At 36.2% G+C, this 21,080-nt stretch overlaps 1 protein-coding gene across 1 annotated transcript in view; it reads right to left on the bottom strand.

The window, feature by feature from the left end:
* The window catches only part of KIF20B (kinesin family member 20B), a 70,884-nt gene extending 50,624 nt beyond the window's left edge, over positions 1–20,260 (bottom strand). The window contains exons 1-13 of the mRNA XM_025397664.1: positions 20,087–20,260; positions 16,305–16,452; positions 12,474–12,560; positions 12,266–12,382; positions 11,671–11,809; positions 10,585–10,769; positions 7,327–7,363; positions 6,233–6,460; positions 4,879–4,990; positions 3,932–4,003; positions 3,703–3,849; positions 2,564–2,726; positions 1,731–2,018 (exon numbers count right to left, since the gene is read on the bottom strand). Of these exons, the coding sequence (XP_025253449.1) occupies positions 1,731–2,018; positions 2,564–2,726; positions 3,703–3,849; positions 3,932–4,003; positions 4,879–4,990; positions 6,233–6,460; positions 7,327–7,363; positions 10,585–10,769; positions 11,671–11,809; positions 12,266–12,382; positions 12,474–12,560; positions 16,305–16,451 (1,722 nt within the window). The 5' untranslated portion in view covers position 16,452; positions 20,087–20,260. The remainder of the gene's footprint in view (positions 1–1,730; positions 2,019–2,563; positions 2,727–3,702; positions 3,850–3,931; positions 4,004–4,878; positions 4,991–6,232; positions 6,461–7,326; positions 7,364–10,584; positions 10,770–11,670; positions 11,810–12,265; positions 12,383–12,473; positions 12,561–16,304; positions 16,453–20,086) is intronic.
* Positions 20,261–21,080: the final 820 nt, after the last annotated feature.

Genomic DNA, 21,080 nt, shown 5'->3' with positions numbered 1-21,080 from the left:
CAAAGTGCTGGAATTACAGGTGTGAGCCACTATACCAGCCAAACTAGACTATTAATGGCTCCTTTCGTCCCTGAGGAGGTACTATTTAATACATTACAAAAGCCCAAGTAACAAGGTCTAATCACATCGTGACCAGATAAAGTGGGACTTGTACTACATCTGAAGCTATCATTCTTGTTTCCAAACATATGTTCAATAATCGCTTTCAGGGACATGAAGGTAAATTATTAAAATGAGAGTATTTAGCCCAATACGTCATCGATCTACTAATACTTCTGCAATCCAAAAAAGTACTGATTTGTGATATGTCAACAACATTAAAGCACACCCATGAAGACAGGTCTACTAGTGTTTCTAGGACACTGGTAAGAGGACTCCATGTATACTCATGGAGTTATGGCCAATTAAAGAGGGGATTAGGTGGCCAGGTAAGGTGGCTCATGCCTGTAATCCCAGCACTTTGGGAGGCCGAGGCAGGCAATCACAAGGTCAGGAGTTCGAGACCAGCCTGGCCAACATGGTGAAACCCCGTCTCTACTAAAGATACAAAAAAACTTAACTGGGTATGGCTGCGCATGCCTATAATCCCAGCTACTCAGGAGGTTAAGGGAGGAGAATCACTTGAACCCAGGAGGTGGAGGTTGCAGTGAGCCGAGATTGTGTCATTGCATTCTAGCCTGGGCAACAGGGCAAGACGCTCTCTCAAAAATAAATAAAAAAATAAATATATACACACACATACACACACACACACTATAATTGGACAGAAGCTGAAAAAACAACTGTTGTATCTTATTTATCATAATAAGATGACAAACAATTACTGTTTTTGAAGATATGGGATCACAGGTACTTGGCAGATATTTTTAGCACTTGTACTTGAGACTGCAAAATAAAAGTCTGATGGAATACATAAAATCACTTAGTGAAAGGATACTCACATGGTCTATAAGTATCACCCCATAGATAACATGCTTTTGCAATAAAGATCTGAAATACTGTATCTAAACCAAGTGAGCAAAACTTAGCATCTCTAAGAATGGAAAAATCAGACATCATGTGGCTCTTAGTGTGATGCAACGGAAAATTTACAACTTAACCTACATAAAAAGCTTCCCTAATGTATTAAACCTAAGTGATGAAGAAATAATCAAACAAATCTAGATTGCAGGTATTCTATGAGAAAACTAGGACCCACTTTTCAAAAATGTCAGTGCTAGATTAGAAATAATTAAAGAAACACAATAATCAAAAGCAATTTGTTAACTCTGGCTGTTGACAAAAACAAAGTGGCAATAAAGAACATATCGGGAACACTGGAGAAATCTCAATACAAACAGTATATGAGGTTATATTAGTGTATCAATGTTGAATTTCTTGGGTATGAAAATTTCATGGCGATCATGACAAAAATGCCCATGTTATTAAAAAAATATGTTCAACTATTTAGATGTAAGGTGTCATTATGTCTGGATCTTATTTTCAAATTGTACAGAGCAAAAGATGTGTATTTGCATACTCATAAAATGGTAACTGGAGAATCCAGGTGAAGGATAAATGAGTATTCATTGTACTAGTCTTTCTACAGGTTTGAAATTTTTCAAAATATAAAATTGAACACAAAAACTTCAGTGTATTGTCGAAAAAAACTGAAGAGAGAGAGCCTTAAGATTTAACCTTAACTTCAGAATAAGAAGACAAGCATAGAAGTATGAGTTCTTAATACATACTCTTTTCTCCTCGTGGCTAATGAAAGCCTTATTTTCCTCTAATGTTTTATCTAGATCTTCATCAATAAGTTTAGTTTCCACATTTTGAGTTTCTTCAGAGTTTTCTAGCTCCTCAACTAAATCCTCGTCTTCCATCAAATCTTCCAGACTATTTTCCCATGAAATGGTGGCTCTTTTTACATTTAATATTTTATTATTTGAATTATTGTCTAGTGATACATCTTGAGAAGATCTGACAGGTCCAAATAATTTCTCTTGAGAGGAATTTAAAGTGTCTGGGACACAAACCTGTTAAAATATTCAATGTGACTTTTAAAACAGAAAAGACAAGAACTGTCCACTAGAAAATGATTATTTTATAAATTTAAGTCAAATGAAAACTCAAGTGTTAAAGGAAAAACTATTCAAACAAACATACAAACAGGAATCACCATCCCTAAATGAACATTCTGATAGGAAAAAAGCTACTTACACATGCAAACTAGAGGAAAAAATCTATCTTCCTGGGCTAAGTTCTCAGTATTAATCTTAGTAGAGGGTTTTCTAATTACCCAGAAGTACCAAATGAACAAGATAAATGGCAGAGCAGACAATTCATTCCAAAAATACTCATTAATTTGTAATTGATGTTTATTATTAACTCTTATTACTAAAGGTCATTTTAATCCTAGCATGGGCAACTTTCAATCCTTTCTCATGTCTTCCTACTTGGTCAAATATTTACCTTTTTAATTTTCAATTATTTCCTAGGCTTACAGTATTAAGTACAACATATTTATTTCAAGAAAAAGTATTAATATTCTAAGAAGAAGCTTAATAAAATAAATATTTACTTTTTGTGCAATGGCTGAGAACTTCAATACATTGAGTGTTTCATCATAGGCTAAATAACATTGGCTGATGTTGACAATCATACATATTTTCCCTTTACCATTAAAAAAACTTTGAAAATAGTGAGTCAGTTTACTTTCCCGGAAAGGCACATGCTGTTGAAACCTATGGAAAAAATTTTCAGAAAACACTGTAAGTTAAAACACATCTCATGAAGTCGGGGTGCTGACAAATTTTACAAAGAAATAATTAAGCCACCTATCATGAAATTAAACTTTAGGGTAGCGATTAGTTCCAGATGTAATAGTCCTTCTCAGTTTTCATTTTATCTTTTCTTGCTTGTTTTTGTTTTTGTTTTGAGACAGGGTCCAGCTCGGTTGCCCAGACTGGAGTACAGTGGCACTCACAACTTACTGCAGCCTCAATCTCTTAGGCTCAAGCGATCCTCTCGCCTCTGCCTCCAGGTTAGCAGGGATTATGGGCGCCTGCCACCACATCTGGTTAATTTTTTATTTTTATTTTTAGTAGAGATGAGGCTGGTCTTAAACTGCCGGGCTCAAGCAATCCTCCTGCCTTGGCCTCCAGAAGTGCCGGGATTACAGGCATAAGCCACCATGCCTGGCTATTTGTTTTAACTGCTGCTACTTACTAACAATAATTCACTATGTAAAATATAAAAAAAACCACATTTAACTGGGTTATGTTCTCTAGTATAGAGCAAGTATATAAGAGATGTCATGAAACACCCTAAGTAGAAATGGTGAAGGCTGATTTATATTTACTCAGCCTAAAATGCTAATTAATACAAAAATCTATTGCATCTAGAACCACACACAATGCACTAATAAGAAAAAGGTGGTTTTAGATCCTAAACCAGCATTAGAAGCTTCTCATTTACAGTGTCTATTGGTACAGATTTGCCATAGAAAATACTGACTTTACTTGATGGGTTACTGGCATCAACTGACACTTCTATCATTGTCTTTAATCCAAGATCTCTTAAGCACTTGAATCACAATCTATACACAGTCATTACATAAGAAGCAGGTTAAAAATCAAAAAAGAACTTTCTAAAAACAAAAAATTTGAAAGTTTAAATACTATAATATTTAATAAGCTAATAACACTTTCAGAAACTTACTTTGACTTTTCACTATTCTTCAAGACGTTAATACACTTTCCCAGAGTCAATAAAGAAGTGTTGATATTCCCAGTCTCTCTTAACCTTTCACCTTCATTCTGTGTCTTCATAGTTCGTTCTGAACCAGCAAGATCACATAAAGATAATCTGAATTAAGAAAAGAAAAATTACTTTAAAAGTTCTTCAAAACAATTACAAATAATTACAATTTAAAGAATATTCAACTTACTCACTGACTCGAATTACACGAGACATTTCAGAATCCTCAATCTGTAATATTTTAATAGTGAATATGCTGTGACTGAAATACAAAGATCAAATGTTATCATTTTAATTTCTGCATTCTAAATAGGAGAGACAAGTATTCAAATCAACCTTATTTATACCCTAGTATTAACTACAGTCCACCATCGCATTTTCCAATTAGCTGTTAGATATTTCAACCCAGTGTTCTACTGTCACTTATATACCCAAACGCCTAAAATCACCTTTTGCCTAGCTCTAAATTCCTCAAATTACCTCCTGACAGTTCAACTTCTACTAACAGCATCATTTATAACAAAGTCACAATTTGTTTGAAAAGATAGTATTAGTTAACACGGTATTATATATAGCTAATACTCTGAATACACACGAAAGCAAAGCATACATTTGACCTATAGATCCAGATCTTGTATTGTCCCATGCCCAACTGACTATGGGAACAGGGCTCCTTCTCTCTTAAGAAAAAGCCTGCTTTAATTATCTCACTGCTTAAACTTATTTCCTTTGCCTCTCATCCCCCAAATCCATCAAAACATATTTCCTTAACCCCTTGAGATTATACCCTCACTGAGTATATTTATATAGTATTCAGGGGATAAGTGAGAAAGACCCAGAGAAAAGGCCACCATTATTACCAACTCCAAAAATATTGAGCTTAGATACTGACATAAAGAAAAAGTAACAATACCTCAGAGACTTCCTATAAATTAATAAACCTGTCAGGACAGGAAACAGTATTGATAAACGTGTTTAGTGTTACTCTGTTTACCAAATGTTTTTTATGCCTTATAAATTTATTTAACAGACGAGAACCTACTGCCCACTTTAATGTAAAATTAGTTGTGTTTAAATTAGCATAGAATACCATACCATCGGTGATTCAAGTTTACTCTTACAGAGTTTATTCTTTACCTCCTACTGGAAGCATTATTCAGTTTTGTGAAGGCAACACTCTGGTGCTTTATTCCTAGTTTTAAAAGTCTATAGGCTTCTTTGGAATCAGATACTTGAATCCATTGTAGATCTTTAAAAAATAAAGAGGATATATATTAATTTATTGAGACAAAGAATGTGCTCTACAATGCAATCTCTTTGGAAGTCTTTTCCTAGTGACATATAATGAGATCTTCCTTCTGACAACACATCCTAGCTGGAGTCAACTCAGTTATTTCAGGTTACACCAGAGGGGAAGATTATAACAATGTTCAATGTAATTTAAATTACACAAACACACAAAGTAAATGTTTGTCAACAGAGTCTGCCAAACGGAAAATTAAATACAGTAACAATTCCTTAGAATTAGACACTCAGGGAAAAAAAGAGAGGCAAAATACAGTACAGACTAAACCTGTAAAATTACCTAGTTATTAAACACTGAAGATTGTAATTTATTAGTGAATCATAAAATCAGATTTATTGAATAATGACCAGTATTTTAATTGTTTTTTATTTTTTATTTTTGGAGACAGGGTCTCACTCTGTTGCCCAGCCTGGAGTGCAAAAGTGTGACCGTTGGCTCTCTACAGCCTTGACCTCCTAGGCTCAAGTGATCCTCCTGCCTCAGCCTCCTGAGTAGATGGGACTAAAGATGCATACCACCATGCCAGGCTAATTTTTGTATTTTTTGTAGAGATGGCGTTTTGCCATGTTGCCCAAGCTGGTCTCGAATTCCTGAGCTCAAGTGATCCACCCACCTCAGCCTCCCAAAGTGCTGGGATCACAAGTGTGAGCCACTGCATCTGGCCAGCATTTTACAGAAATGACAAAGAATATAGAAAATATCACAGTGCATTCCTTGTAGTAGAAGTATAATTAAGGAAATTTTTCGTTGTAAATATTACATATGTATATATATACATGCATGTAGGTACTGAGTCATGATGTTATTAATATGTATTTCCTACTGTGAATTGTTTTAAAAGATTAGAAAAAACACTCTGGAAGGATAGTAACATTTCATAGCTGCAAAATTTGGACACTGTTACAAAGTAGGAGAATAACGTGAATATAATCATACATAGCTTTTCCCATCACCACAAATTCAATTAATGATACTCAAGCAAATACAATACCAAAATAGACCCCTTTATATTCAAGTTTAATAAATACACCAAAACATACTTCCAAAACACAAAATTATCTTCTTCTCTTAATGTTAATAATTAGCATTACAATTTTCAATTTTCTATTTGCTTTAGTCTTACAGCTAGCACAAAGCCCAAGGAGAGAACTTCGGAACAATAAAATAAAAATATTCAGAGCATACCTTTTATAAAAGAATAGCCCTTTACATCTTGGGAAAGGCGCAGCATCTTTCTCTTTTGGAATTTAGATGATACAGGAACAAACAAGTCATAAATATATTCATTGTAAATTTCAAAGAAAGAAACCCACACAGAAAATTTTATATTATTAGCCATATTCAAGCTGGCTTGTTCACAATCTTTTATGGATTCTTCAAACTCTGAGATATTCAAAGAGTTAGTTAAACTTCCTACAAAAAAAAAAAGAAAAAACAATAATCACAAAAGTAAGCAACTGACTAAAAATGTGACAAAAGTACAGATCGATTCCCAGACTTGAAAAACCAAGTATGCTTAATCTTTTGACCATCTATGTTAAACACTTTTTGGAACAAAGGAAGATGTAAATAATATTTGGAGTAACCAGAGTTAGACTACTCCCTATCATTCCTTTCTTTTTCAAAATATGTTAATGAACCAACAGAAATTAAATGTAAAGGACAAAGAAAAACAAAACTGTCTTTCAAATTCAATATTAAAGTTGTAACCAGTAAAAGGGGTATCTGTAATATTTAATACAAACAAAACATTACAATGACTGACATTTCATATAAATATGTATCATTTTCCAGGTATTACCGACTATGTCATTACAGAAAGTAAATCCTTAGTAACCAAAGAAGAGGTCTATAGAAAAAAAATAAACACAATGTATAAACAATTTTTTTTTTTTTTTTGAGACGGAGTCTCACTCTGTCCTCAGGCTGGATGGAGTGCAGTGGCGCAATCTCGGCTCACTGCAACCTCCACCCTCTGAGTTCAAGTATTCTCCTGCTTCAGCCTTCCGGGTAGCTAGGACTACAGGCCCACGCCACCATGCCCAGCCAATTTTTTTATTTTTACTAGAGACGGGGTTTCACCATGTTGGCCAGGACCTCATGATCCACCCGCCTCGGCCTCCCGAAGTGCTGGGATTACAGGCGTGAGCCACCACGCCTGGCCTAAAAATTTTTTAATAATAAAAATAAAACATTAGAAGTGATTTAAAAATTAAAAGCTTTTCAAATGTACTTCATATAATCAATATATCAAAGATAGGTGAGCAATGAAACCTTACCATAAAGAGTATCATCACCGTCATTATGCATAGTAACCTAAAATAGAAAGATTGTTTTAAAAGAATTTAAAAAAATTTTCATTAAGGTTAAATAATCAAGATATTAATTACCTATCCAAATAAGTCACTACCAAATCACAACCTTTCATCCATCCAATTCAATGAATTCTTTAATTTTTCCCAGTTAAATAATATAGTTTCACGGGAAAATACAGAGAACTAAGAAAAATATTATCATGTATAATCCCTGCCACTCTGGTTGGTTACTATTAATATTTTAATATATTCCCCTTCTACGGTTTTCCCCACACTTATGTTGTAAGCTTTTTCTCCTTATAATTAAAAATTGTTTACAACAGTTGATGGCTATATAACTCATGTGAAATGACTTAATTATTCCCTTATTATTAAACATTTAAATTATTCAAGTTTTGCCAAATATCTTTCTGTATTTTCTTCTGCATTCTAATTATTTCCTTAGAAATAGAAATAAACCCATTTCCTTGGAGTATATACCTAAAACTGAACTGGAGGATGAAAAGATATAAAATATTTTAATGTTCTCACTCTTAACATAGTATTGCCAATTTGCTTTCTAGAACCATTTACAATGTATGAAAGTACATGATCTGATTTTTTTTTAACGTTTTAATCATTTCATAGGCAAAACAGTATCATGTTTTAACTGGATAACTTGTTAGAATTTTTTCTTTTTTTCTTTTTTTTTTGAGACAGAGTCTTGCTCTGTCACCCAGGCTGGAATGTAGTGGCACAATCTCAGCTCACTGCAACCTCCACCTCTGGGGTTCAAGAGATTCTTGTGCCTCAGCCTCCCAAGTAGCTGAGGCTACAGGTGTGAGTCACCACGCCCAGCTAATGTTTTGTATTTTTAATAGAGACAGGGTTTCGCCATGTTGGCCAGGCTGGTCTCGAACTCCTGGTCTCAAGTGATCTGCCTGCCTCAGCCTCCCAAAGTTCTCAGATTACAGGCATGAGCCACCATGCTCAGTGAAAAAATTTTTTTCATTATTAATGATTCTAATTTCCTTAATGAATTGGCTATGGAGTTATCCACCAATCTCCATAAATTTTGTTAAAATACAATGTTACTTTCAGAGACCATAGTCATAGACTCAACTTTGAACTCCACTGGTAACACACTTTTTACTGCCTTAAAACCCTGGTTTCTAAATGTTTTAAAAAAGAAAAATTCGCATTAATAGGTTAAAAATATTTACAAAAACAATTAGTAGTTTTTAACAGCCTTGAATAGAATAATGTCTGAAAATATACTACAAAATCCAGAAGGCACAAGAGGAATAAACAGACCAGTATAACTTCATTTTTTTTTTTTTTTTTTTTTTTTTTTTTTTTTTGAGACGGAGTCTCGCTCTGCCGCCCAGGCTGGAGTGCAGTGGCCGGATCTCTGCTCACTGCAAGCTCCGCCTCCCGGGTTCACGCCATTCTCCTGCCTCAGCCTTCCGAGTAGCTGGGACTACAGGCGCCCGCCACCGCGCCCGGCTAGTTTTTTTTTTTGTATTTTTTAGTAGAGACGGGGTTTCACCATGTTAGCCAGGATGGTCTCGATCTCCTGACCTCGTGATCCGCCCGTCTCGGCCTCCCAAAGTGCTGGGATTACAGGCTTGAGCCACCGCGCCCGGCCAACTTCATTTTTTAAAGTTGATATGGTACCACCTTCTATAAAATAATTCCTCCTCACAGTATTTTACATATGTATTTATTGTCAGTCTCCATGAGGGCAGTACCATTTGTCCTCAAAACTGAAAATATTGCCTGGAAAAAAAATAGGTGACTGAATAAAATTTGTTGAGTAGATGAATACTGAAAAACACAATGGGCCAGGCTTGGCAGCTCAAACATGTAATCTCAACACTTTGGAAGGCCAAGGGAGGGGGATCTCTTGAGACCAAGAGTTCAAGTCCAGCCTAGGCAACATACCAAGACTCCATTTCTACAAAAAAATCAAAACAGCCAGGAGCAGTGGCATGCCCCGTAGTTCCAGCTACTCAGAGGAGGCTGAGGCAGGAGAACCACTTGTGTCCAGGAGTTCAAGACAGCAGTGAGCTATGATCATACACCACTATACTCCAGCCTGGAGGACAAAGGAAGATCTTGTCTCTAAAAACTAAAAAAAGGAAGAAAAAAAAAAGAAAAACACAATGGGGGCAGGGGAGAAACAAGCAATAAGCCAGAAAATTTGCAACCCATACAGTAATACAATAATAATGTATTCATTTTTTAAATACATTTTAATAAATCAGTAAACAAGTCATACAATACTAGAGAAATGGACAAAGAATGTACGTGACAAATCACAGGAAAAAATTCTAAGATGTACTAATCACCTAATTTACCATTAAAGAAATATAAAGTAAGCTCAAGTGAGCCATTTTTTACCTATCAAACCAGACATTATTAAATATCCAATCTTGGCCTGAGTTTGGGAAAATTAGCACCAAACATATTTGCAATGGAATGTTTCTTCACTGAAACAGTGTTCAAAATAGCAAAACATAGAAACAATACAAATGGCCATCAATGGAGACTTGGCTTTAAAAGCTGATTTAAAATTTAAAAAAAGAAGTTAAAGACATAACAGATAAAAGGTACATGATTTAAGGTTGGAAAAGTTTTAGGATATGCTAAATGAAATACCAAGTCACAGAATGGTAAGCATAGTAAGATCTCTTTTTTGTTTTAAAAAAAAAAAAAAAAACCTGTATCATACATATAAAGACAAAGGTATGAAGATATACACATCATATATATGTTTGTGTATATACAGATAGAAAGCTCTGTGTATGGATTTTATACAGAGAGAGAAAAGGCCCAAAAAAGATGCTTTCCAATCTATTAATAATTTTTTCTTTAGGAATGAAATTAAAGGAAACTTTTACTTTTTACTTCTCACATTCCCTATTTTAAATTTTGGGTACATATTACTTTCACAATTAAAAAACAGAATTTTAAAAAATCATTACATAAAAAGCACAATGCTGGCTCTACAACAATCAAAAAAGATTTCAGAACCATTTACATTTGTATTGTTTAAACATTCTTGCTGTTGGTACAAATAGAAAAGATGTCTTCAAACTTTAAGCTTTATTTTTCTCGAAAAAATAAATAATAAAAAACACTAACACCACAAAACAGATTCCAATATATGTTGAAACAATCTAAAGGGTTTATAAGAAGTCAGGAATTGTACATATTTTACATACTAAAATATTTTCATACCTCTTTAATTTGCCGAAGCAATGCACTTTTGCCAGCAATTTCTTCTTTCTCTTGTTCTGATGATAACCGTAAGTACTCTCTGGATCTATGTGGTTTAAGGTTCATCTTTGTATACAGTCTTTCTTGAAGACTATCAAATAATACATTCAAAGTTCGAGGCAGAATGCCCATATTTTCTTCTGTGCCTGCAAAAGGAATTTTTGTGTTGCACTTTCTCAGTCTACTAGGAAAGAGGAAACTTTCCTTGTTTATTAAAGCTCCTTTTATACTACCAATAGGCAAGAGTCAACAATTAAAACGAAAATGTTAGAAGGTGAGGATTACTCAGTTTTCCATCACTTTGTTATTCACTGTAGGTAATTACCAACATTTTATTGACTATTATTCTGATGTAAACCTGAAATTTTACATTCAGATAATGCAACCATATTAAGATTTGTAATCACCCATAACCACAAACTATAAAAGTAAAATGAAATATAAAATTTCTTCTGGTCATTTATGCTTAATTCTCTGTATCACATCAATACTTTTTATGGATTTTAATCATCATCTAAATCTCTATCAATGGGTATTTTTACAAATGAATTAAATAAATTTGAATTAAAAGCCAATAGCAAGGCCAGGCGTGGTGGCGCTTGCCTGCAATCCAAGCACCTTGGGAGACCAAGGTGGGCAGATCACCTGAGGTCAGGAGTTTGAGACTAGCCTACCCAAAATGGTGAACCCTCATTTCTACAAAAATATAAAAATTAGCTTGGCAAAATATAAAAAACTGGTGGCGCACGCCTGTAGTCCCAGCCACTCGGGAAGCTCAGTAGCTGAGGCAGGAGAGTCGTTTGAACCCAGGAAGCAGAGGTTGCAGTGAGCCGAGATCACACCACTGCACGCCAGCCTGGGCGACAGAGTGAGACTGTCTCCAGAAAAAAAACCAACAGCAATACATAATCAATATGCTAGTACTATTAAAAATAGAGCAAACACATACTAGGTAATACCAACATAACTACATGTATGTATTATAAAAATACTGAGTGATTATTACTGCTTCCTTATCCTTTCCAACCAAAATAAAACAATATTTACCTTGAAATGTATATGTTTTTCCTGAATTGGTTAGCCCGTAAGTAAAAATCAGACGACTTTGTCCTTTCAAGAGGTCTTTTACTGGTTGCATAATGCAACCCTGAAAGAATTCCTTCTGTGTAGTTGCTGGGCCAAAAACCTAAGCAAGTATTTTTTAAAAAGTATTTTTAGAAAATTCAAGTTAATATTAATAGTACGTTCCAACCCAACACACTGTTTAAAAATTTTAAAGATTCATTCTTAAAACAGGTGCCATATCCCCACTCCCACAAATACATTTGATAGTTTTACTACCAGAAAGTTTTCAAGATAGAAATCTGTACCAAGGAATCAAGTATTCACCTAAGTTTTGAAAAGAATATTTCTTAAAAATATATTAATAATAATTTTAACACTACAGTGATCTGTTTACATCCAATTATATATTTCCAGACCTGAGATTTGAGTCTTATCCTTAAGGAAAAAATACTAGAACCTAAAATCTAAGTTGCATAAGCACAAAATGTATAGTTCACTATATATAATTACATAGCAATTTAGCCTAAGCCAAGTCTCTTTATCTTTAAAACAAAAAACAAAAACACTTCAGTTTTACCTTGGAAAAACTGAATTTCTGGGCCATCTGCCCCGAGCTTTTCTCACTTAACCGACCAAGGATGCATTGAGGCTCTTTCAGCACAACAGTCTGTGAATCCAGAATATGCACACAGCCCTAGAATACATACCCCCAATAAATAAAAACTAGTATTTTGCCAATTTAAAAGAAAGTAAAATATTAAAATTCTATTAAATTCAACACAAACCTCAGACTCATGTTCTTTTTCTGACTGTGTAAATGGTCTTATTCGAAGACAAACCTGGAGATAATCTTTAGATTCGAAACTGTTTGCCTTAAAAAAATAAAGGAGAACAATATTGTGCTTTTGAAAGATATGGCTTTTCAGAGACCATCTTTCCTTAACATAGCTAATTTTTACATAATAATCTGAGATCATAAAGAATTTCTAAGCAGTCACTATCCGGCTTTTAATCATGTTAGAAAAACTCAACAAATCTATTTAAATAAAAACAAAATACACCAAAAAAGATCCAATTTCCTCCATCTCCTGTATTTATACGTGAAGTTTACAAAAAGCCTTTATTCCACAAAAGCCTAATATAATTAATGAGGCCCTAAGTCATTGGAAAATATAACTCCAGAATAAATCAAAAGTAACTAGAATATTCTATTATTCAAATGCTCAATTCCATGAGGCATTCAGAATTTTTTTTACTATGTACCATTCTCCTTGTTACTTTTTCTGAGGAAGAAACGTGCGTAGAAAATATAATTTTAAAGAAATGTTTTAACTTTTAAAAAATAAAAATAAAAAGGAAACAACTACTTGACAAATGCAACTTAACCAAAACAGACATAACTAGAAAATCTGAATAACCCAATTTCTATTAAGCAAATTGAATCCATTTTCAAACTAAATAATGACACACAAAAAAAATCCAGGCCCTAGTAGTTTAACGGTAAATTCTATCAAACATTTAAGAAAATAATCAGCCCAGGAGTGGTGACTCACGCCTGTAATCCCAACGCTTTGGTAGGCTGAGGCGGGTGGATCACCTGAGGTCAGGAGTTCAAGACCAACCTGACCAACATGGAGAAACCCCATTTCAACTAAAAATACAAAATTAGCCAGGCATGGATTAGCCAGCCATGGTGGCGCATGCCAGTAATCCCAGCTGCTCGGGAGGATGAGGCAGGAGAATCGCTTGAACCTGGGAGGCCGAGATTGCGGTGAGCCGAGATGGCTCCACTGCACTCCAGCCTGGGCAACAAGAGCGAAACTCCAACTCAAAAAAAACCCACACAAATTGTACATAAACTCTTTAAGAAAATACAGGAAGAGAAAATATCTTAACTAATTTTGAGTTTGACATAACCTGAATAACACAACTGACAAAGATAGCCTCAGAAAAAAATTAGAAAACAAAATAGCACATTAAGATATACGCAAAACTTCCCACGCAAAATTTCCCACACAAAATACTAGCCAATATATAAAACAGGATAATAATATCTGACCAAGAATGGTTTATCCTAGGACTATAAAGTCAGTTTAACATTCAAAAATCAATCCAGGCAATTAACCACATTAAAAGAATAAATGAAGAGAAACTTTTATCTCTACAGATGGAAAAACAGCATTTGACAAAATCCAACGTCCATTTGTAATAAAAAATCTCAGCAGAGTGTAATGAAAGCAAACTTCCTCAACCTGATAAAGGGCACTTACAAAAAATCTATAGCTAACAACACACTTAACAGGATAGACTCAATCTAAGATAAGTAGCAAAATGAGTAATAAGAAGAAGATTTCTGCTTCCCCACTTCCAGTAACACTGTATTAAAGGTTCTAGCTGGTGTAGTTGGGCGTGAGAGGGGAAAGGAAATGGGGGAAGAAAAAAGGAGGGGTAAGGGAAAGAAAAAGAAAGGGAAGAGAAAAGGAAAGGAAAAAGGTAAAAGGGAAGGGAAGAAGAGAAAGAAAGAAAGACGGGGAGGGGAAAGAAGGGGAAAGAAAAGGAAAAGAAAAATGGAAGAAAAAAAAGGAAATGAAAAGACAAAAGTCATCCAAATTGGAAAAGAAAAAACAAAATTTTCTTTATTTAGAAACAACATGAACATACGCATACAAAATCCAACAAATCTACAAAAAATTAACGCATACGAACAGAATGCTAATCAGAGGTTACTTGGAGGTGTGATGGGAGGGAGGACTTACAAGGAGCCTCAAGGAAACTTTTGAGGGTAATGGATATACTCATTAGCTTGACTTTGGTGACAGTTACACAAGTGTATGCATATGTCAAAACTTATCAAACTGCATATTTGAAATATATGCAGTTTTTCATTATGCCTAAATAAAGCAACTAAAAATATTATTTACAATAGCATCAAATAACATAAAATGTGTATAAATATATTTGACAAAAGACACGAAAGGCCTCTACACTGACAAGTAAAAAATACCGCTGAGACATTAAAGACCTAAATAAAATGAAGAATACCATGTTCATGGATTAAAACTCAATATTGTCAAGATGTTAATTCTCTCCAAATTGATCCACAGATTTAACGCAAACTCAATCAAAAATCCCAAGATGCTGCCTTGTACAAACTGGTAAGCTGATTCTAAAATTTATGAATATGCAAAGGACCTAGAAAAGCCAAAATTTTCCTAGAAAAGCAAATTGGAGAATTCACACTACCTAATTTCAAGAATCATTATAAACCTACAGAAATAGATGGTGTTGTGTTGGAATAAGGACAAACAGGTCAAAGGAAGAGAATAAAATCCAGAAATAGATACACATATACAGTCATTTGTAAAGGCACCAGAACAATGGGGAAAGTCTTTTCAATAGATAATGCTGAAATAACTATTTATGTAGTTCAAAAAATGTATGGAAGCTAAAACGAAAAAGAAAAAAGTTAACCTGGGTCCCTGTATCAACTGCACACACAAACTGTTCAAAATGGACCATAGATATAACTGCTCAAATGAAAACTATAAAATTTCTAGAAAAAGTAAGACAAAAACTTCGGGGAACGCAAAAGTTTCTTAAAGAGAACACACACACACAAATTCACCAAAAAAGAAAAACAAATGTTAAATTGAATGCCTTTAAATTTTAAAACATCTGATCAAGACACTATTAACCTGACAAAGGATTTGTATACACAAAGATTTCTCACACAACACTAATGAAACAACCTAATTTAAATGGGAAAAAGACCTGAAGAGACACTTTACAAAGAAAGTAGAAAAATGGCCAAGAATACTTGAAAGAGTGCTCATTAGAGCAAACTAAAACCAAAACAGGATACCATTACACATCCACTAAAAATAAAGATTTACATTATCAAGTGTTGGCAAAGAGGTAGAAGCACTGGAACCTACACACATTGCTGGTGCTGGAACAGCCACTTTGAAAAACAGTTTTGTAGTTACTCATAAAGTTAAACTTACACAGTTTGTATTCCTAGGTATTTACCAAAGAAAAATGAAAACGCAAGTCCACAAAAAGGCTTGCACAAGAATGTTCAGAGCGGCATTACTTATAATGGCCTCAAACTGTAAACTACCTAAACGTCCATCAAATGATAAATGGAAATGTGGCATATCTGAACAACAGACAACTACTTAGCAATAAAAAGGAAAAAACTACGATATATGATGCATGACAAATCTCAAAAACGTCATGCCAATCCAGGAGTCAATAAATTTTCTCTGTAAAAAGCTAGATAGCTAATATTTTAGGTTCTAGAGACCCTATAGTCTCTGTCACAACTACTCAACTCTGCCATGATAGTGCCACAACGGATGTAGTAAATAAACCAAAAAGTACAATTGTGATGCAATAAAAATTTATTTATGGACAGTGATGTTTGAAATTCATATAATTTTTGTTATGCGATATTATTCCTATTTTGATTTTTCTTCCACTATTTAAAAATATAAAAACCATTCTTAGCTTGTATCTAAGTACAAAAACAGGTAATACAAAAATAGGCCATTGTTTGCCAACCCTTGCATTAGAAGGAGGCATGATAATCAACACAATACTTTTCTTGTACTTACCTCAGTGTTTGGAGCAACTAAGGAAAATTCATGAGACAGATCAAGCTTAATGCCATCAAAATTTATTTCTGAAGGCCTTGCAATTGGGTCAGCACTAAAAACATAAGATGGTCGAGGTACTCCCTCTTGATTAAAATTAGATTCCATTCTGCAAGAATAACAGTAACTTCTTTAACAACATTAGTAAGTCAGCATATAAACCACCCACACTTTCAAAAGTCTAGCCCACTACTTCCTCCCAAATAACTAGATTTTAGAAAAGAAAAGCATTACATTTCTTCATTTATAACACAATAGCCTACAGGAAAGACAAAAGATCAAATTATATTTACAGACTCTGAATCTAATAATACTGAACACAGCCTACTATTTTCATATAATATCCATTCAAAGAGGTTTCATGAGTACAGGTAATCTGTAAAGATGGTATAAAACGTTTACTCTCTCCCTGAAATCCTCTCAAAACTCAAATAGTAAGGAGATCACAGAGTAAATTATAACCTTGTGTTCTCTACTTAGTGACTCCTGTAGAATGTTACTTATAGACTTTCTTTTAGCATTTAGAAGTTAAAACTCAGTTATCTGGGCCTGGCGTGGTGGCTCACGCCTGTAATCCCAGCACTTTGGGAGGCCAAGGGGGTGGGGGTGGATCACAAGGCCAGGAGTTCAAGACCAGCCTAGCCAAGATGGTGAAACCCCATCTCTACTAAAAATACAAAATAATTAGCCAGCCGTGGTGCCGGGCGCCTGTAATCCCAGCTACTCGAGAGGCTGAGGCAGAGAATTGCTTGAACCCCAGATGTGGAGGTTGCAGTGAGTCGAGATCGCGCCACTGCACTCAAGCCTGGGCGACAGAGAGAGACTCTGTCAAGGGGGGAAAAAAAAAAACCCCGCTATCTGAAAAATTACTTTCAATTTCAAATTCAGGTAAAAAGTAAAATAATATATGTAAACACATCCAAAACAGTACCTGACACATCACAGGTTTTAAGTTAAATAGGAATAATGCATCAGTAAACTATTACAATTGAATTAAACATAAAATCACTAAACTAAAAGGTAAACTTAAGGATAACCTTAACTAAAAAATACTAACATTCTAATATTTACTGAGAATCTACTAGATGTACAATACCAGAGAGAGGGGGAGGACTCTGAGCTGTTTTTTGACAAGATTATAAAATATCCAGATCAGTGACTCCCAAACTAAGGTCCCTAGCTCAAGAAAGCAGTAACGAGCAAAACCCACAGGTATTATACAAAATGAACCAAAGATGGCCCTTGCATGATGGCCCTAAATTGTATACTTCTTCACAGCTGGTAGGGATCTGAGCTCAAACGCCCACTGGATCAAAGACCATAAATGTTTAAAATAAAAATTAAAAAGTCTATGGCCGGGAGCAGAGGCTCACACCTGTAATCCCAGCACTTTGGGAGGCCAAGGCGGGTGGATCACAAGGTCAGGAGATCGAGACCATCCTGGCCAACACGGTGAAACCCCATCTCTACTAAAAATACAAAAAAATTAGCCGGGTGTGGTGGCGTGCGCCTGAAGTCCCAGCTACTAAGGAGGGTGAGGCAGGAGAATCACTTGAAACCAGGAGGTAGAGGTTGCAGTGAGCCAAGATCGTGCCACTGCACTTCAGCCTGACAACAGAGCAAGACTCTGTCTCAAAAAAAAAACAAAAAAACAAAAACAAAACAAAAAAAAAAGCCTGCTGGGGTCCCAATCTCAAATTCTGAAGCATCCATTTACTTTCAATATGGCCCAAAATAAGCATATTTTTAGCCATCTAGAGCCTGCCAGGTTTGAACGCCCCATGAAACTGCACCCAACATTTGCCAGACACATAAAACCTGGGATTATCAAGACCCCCAAGCTGCTGCTGCCCTTGAGAGTTCTATGATCCAGAGACTCTCCACTGTGCAACATCACTTAGACATGTAAGCCCCTCTATGATTCTTTCCTCCCCACTCCCCATCCCCCTTGCCCTCTTTCCCCTCTGGATGGTGGCCCCTCACCCTGGTCTAGAAAACGTCCCATACTGAGAGGGATTTCCTTTGCCTACAATTCTGTCAAAGTCCTTGTTTATTCCTGTGACCTTGTTGACAATCTTTTTCCTTGATCAGTCTGAAATTCCTAAACGTATCACAAGAACGTGGCTGGATTTTTCCTCCTAAATTGCAAAAGGACTAAGGAAAGCACCGATCTAGATCACGGGGAAGGGGGTGCAGAGCGGGGAGCATTTGCAAAATGTTAAAGTACCGGCTTGACATTTCAAAACACAGAGTTCATGGAAATGCCCAGAAAACTAAAAAACATCTGTGGTTTCAAATAATAACTTTTGGTTTAAAGAAAAGGGTTGATAAATCTTTTAAACTGTTGAATTAAAAAGAATATTCCTGTGTACGAAAAGCAGTTATAATAAAGTATTTGTTCATATGCTCATTTTTCAATGAAAAAACTACTTCCTAGCATTTCTAAAAGTGTTGAGATGTAACTTCTTGCAATTTTATATGACTACTACTTATACATGGCCTACCCAACTAAACTGGAAACTTCTTGATGGCAAGAACCTTATCTTATACCACTCTGTAGCCCCTACAACAAATTCAGTGACTTATGTAGGGATAAAGACTCCCTGACTAATGACTTAAAATAATGGTTATAAAGAAAAAACTCTTCTCCCCTCCCCCCCCCCCAAAATCGGTCCTAATCTGTAATACTATATTTCGTGACAGCAGGCTTCAAGACCTCATTTTTCATTTCAAAAGGCTGCTCTGACTGGAAAACTGCATCTTTATTTATCTTCTCTCCAATAAGAATTCGCAATTGGAGACTTTAGTGAAAAATAGTAGAATCTGTTACTGAATGAGGTTTCTGAATGTGGTCTATACAACACACAGCCTCAAAAAGTCTTCACAACTAACTGATGAGTATTTTACGTTATTTTACAATTTAAAATCTGGAGTCTTGGACATGTAATAAAACACATACACTGTTACACTGCCTAACCCACAAGGCATGAACTTGTGTAAACTAGTACTTTAGCAAAAAATATTAGAGAATTGTGCCAGACAGGCATCACTGAACCAGGAAGCGAATCGAGATGAAGAAAGCCTTCTAAACTGGGGAATAACAGCAGTCACTGTGCCACGAACTCTTCAGCCTGGCACTGCAAAACTCTAGAAGGGCAAGCCCCAAGCACCAGTAGGAGTAGTCTGGAAATAAGTGCACAGAGGCCACCACACGGCTCCCCCCGCAAAAAGGCCGTGTTACCTACCTGCCGAGCAAACTGCTCACCTCAGAGCTTCAGAAAACTAGCTGTGGCAAAAAAGGCCTGTTTCTCAACAACAGAAGCAACAACAATAATAATATTAATGACTGCAAACATTTAGTAACTACTGTGTGCCAGCACTAACAACTTTACACATTACCATTTAATCTTCACAAAAGCCGAAAGAAATCGATACTTTATTGCCGCCTTTTAACCGATAAGAAAACTAAGATACAGAGAGATTAAATGAATTGTCTTGCGTCACTCAACTAATAAGCAGTGGAGGCGAGATTTAAACCCTAACCGAAATAGTATGACTCAATGCTCGCTGCGTACCCGGTGTTCCCATCGCTCCGCAACCCAGTTCCTGACAGTAACCTCCACCGGGGTACGAGCACTGTCGGAACATGTCCACATTGCGAAAGCCGTTTCCCCACCTTAGGCCCCATATATATGCAGTCACCCACCTCCTTCCCTACACCTTCCCCCGGGCCACCTTCTCACCTGCAAACGTCGCCTGGTTAGCCGGACCCGCGAGAAGCACTGCGATGTTAGCGTTTTCAAATTCAAACAATGGCGGCCAGGGCACCGCACTGAACGCTGGGAGTGGGTGGGGCGACCGGAGCTCCGCCAGGGAGCGCCGCCGGCTCGCGCTGCGGACTTTCTAGTGGCTCCCGGAAGAAGCTCTCCAATGTGGGGGCGGGTCTTGAAATGCGGGCAGCCAAAGAGCGGAAGCAGGCGTGGGAAGCCCGGGTGCCGACGGTCTCGTTTACCTAGCAGCTCGGCTAGTCGGGCACTAATAGTGCGCTTCCTCGCCGCTGTCGTAGGTCCCACGCTGTTGACTGTGACACCGATCTCCGATTCTGTCCTCGAGGCACTAAAGATGTGGCGAAGGCCCGAAGTGAGGCCGCTGCCACTGCACTTAGTCCTGCGACTCCCCAAGGACTGGCCGAGGAATGGCGGGCTAGCCACTTCCCAGTCCTGTCCCTACGGGATCTGAAAAGACTCGGCATCCCGGGATCCGGAGGGTCACTTCCCTCGCTGCATCCCCATTGTGCAACTGCCAGTCTCAAAATTGATGTAGGTAAGCTTATGAATGTTAAAACTAATGAATGCAAGATGCTAAAACAAAACATTAACTGAAAGGTTGTCGGGGAAGAGGATGTTAGTATCTCAAATAATTTCACCCTACAGATCATTTATTATAAAGGGAAAACAGAATTTTACACTGAAGAGATTTATTAGGCATACCTTAACCAAGTGAAGATACTTAGCATCGCTAATAGCACCTGATACTATTTGTACTAGAAATGTTTGACATGAATCTAATCATGAGGAAACAATCAGAAAAAAACAATGTAGAACATTCTACAAGACAACAGGCCTAGGCTCTTCTTCAGAAGTGTCAGTGTCATGACAGGAAAAAGAAAAAAACGAAGTGGAGAATTGCTTTAGTCGAGAGTCAAAAGAAACCAAATGAAATCTGTGAATCTTAGTT

The sequence above is a fragment of the Theropithecus gelada genome, chromosome 9 (genome assembly GCF_003255815.1).
Source record: "Theropithecus gelada isolate Dixy chromosome 9, Tgel_1.0, whole genome shotgun sequence".
NCBI classification, from domain to species: Eukaryota; Metazoa; Chordata; class Mammalia; order Primates; family Cercopithecidae; genus Theropithecus; species Theropithecus gelada.
This window is presented reverse-complemented; position numbering and strand designations above follow the sequence as displayed.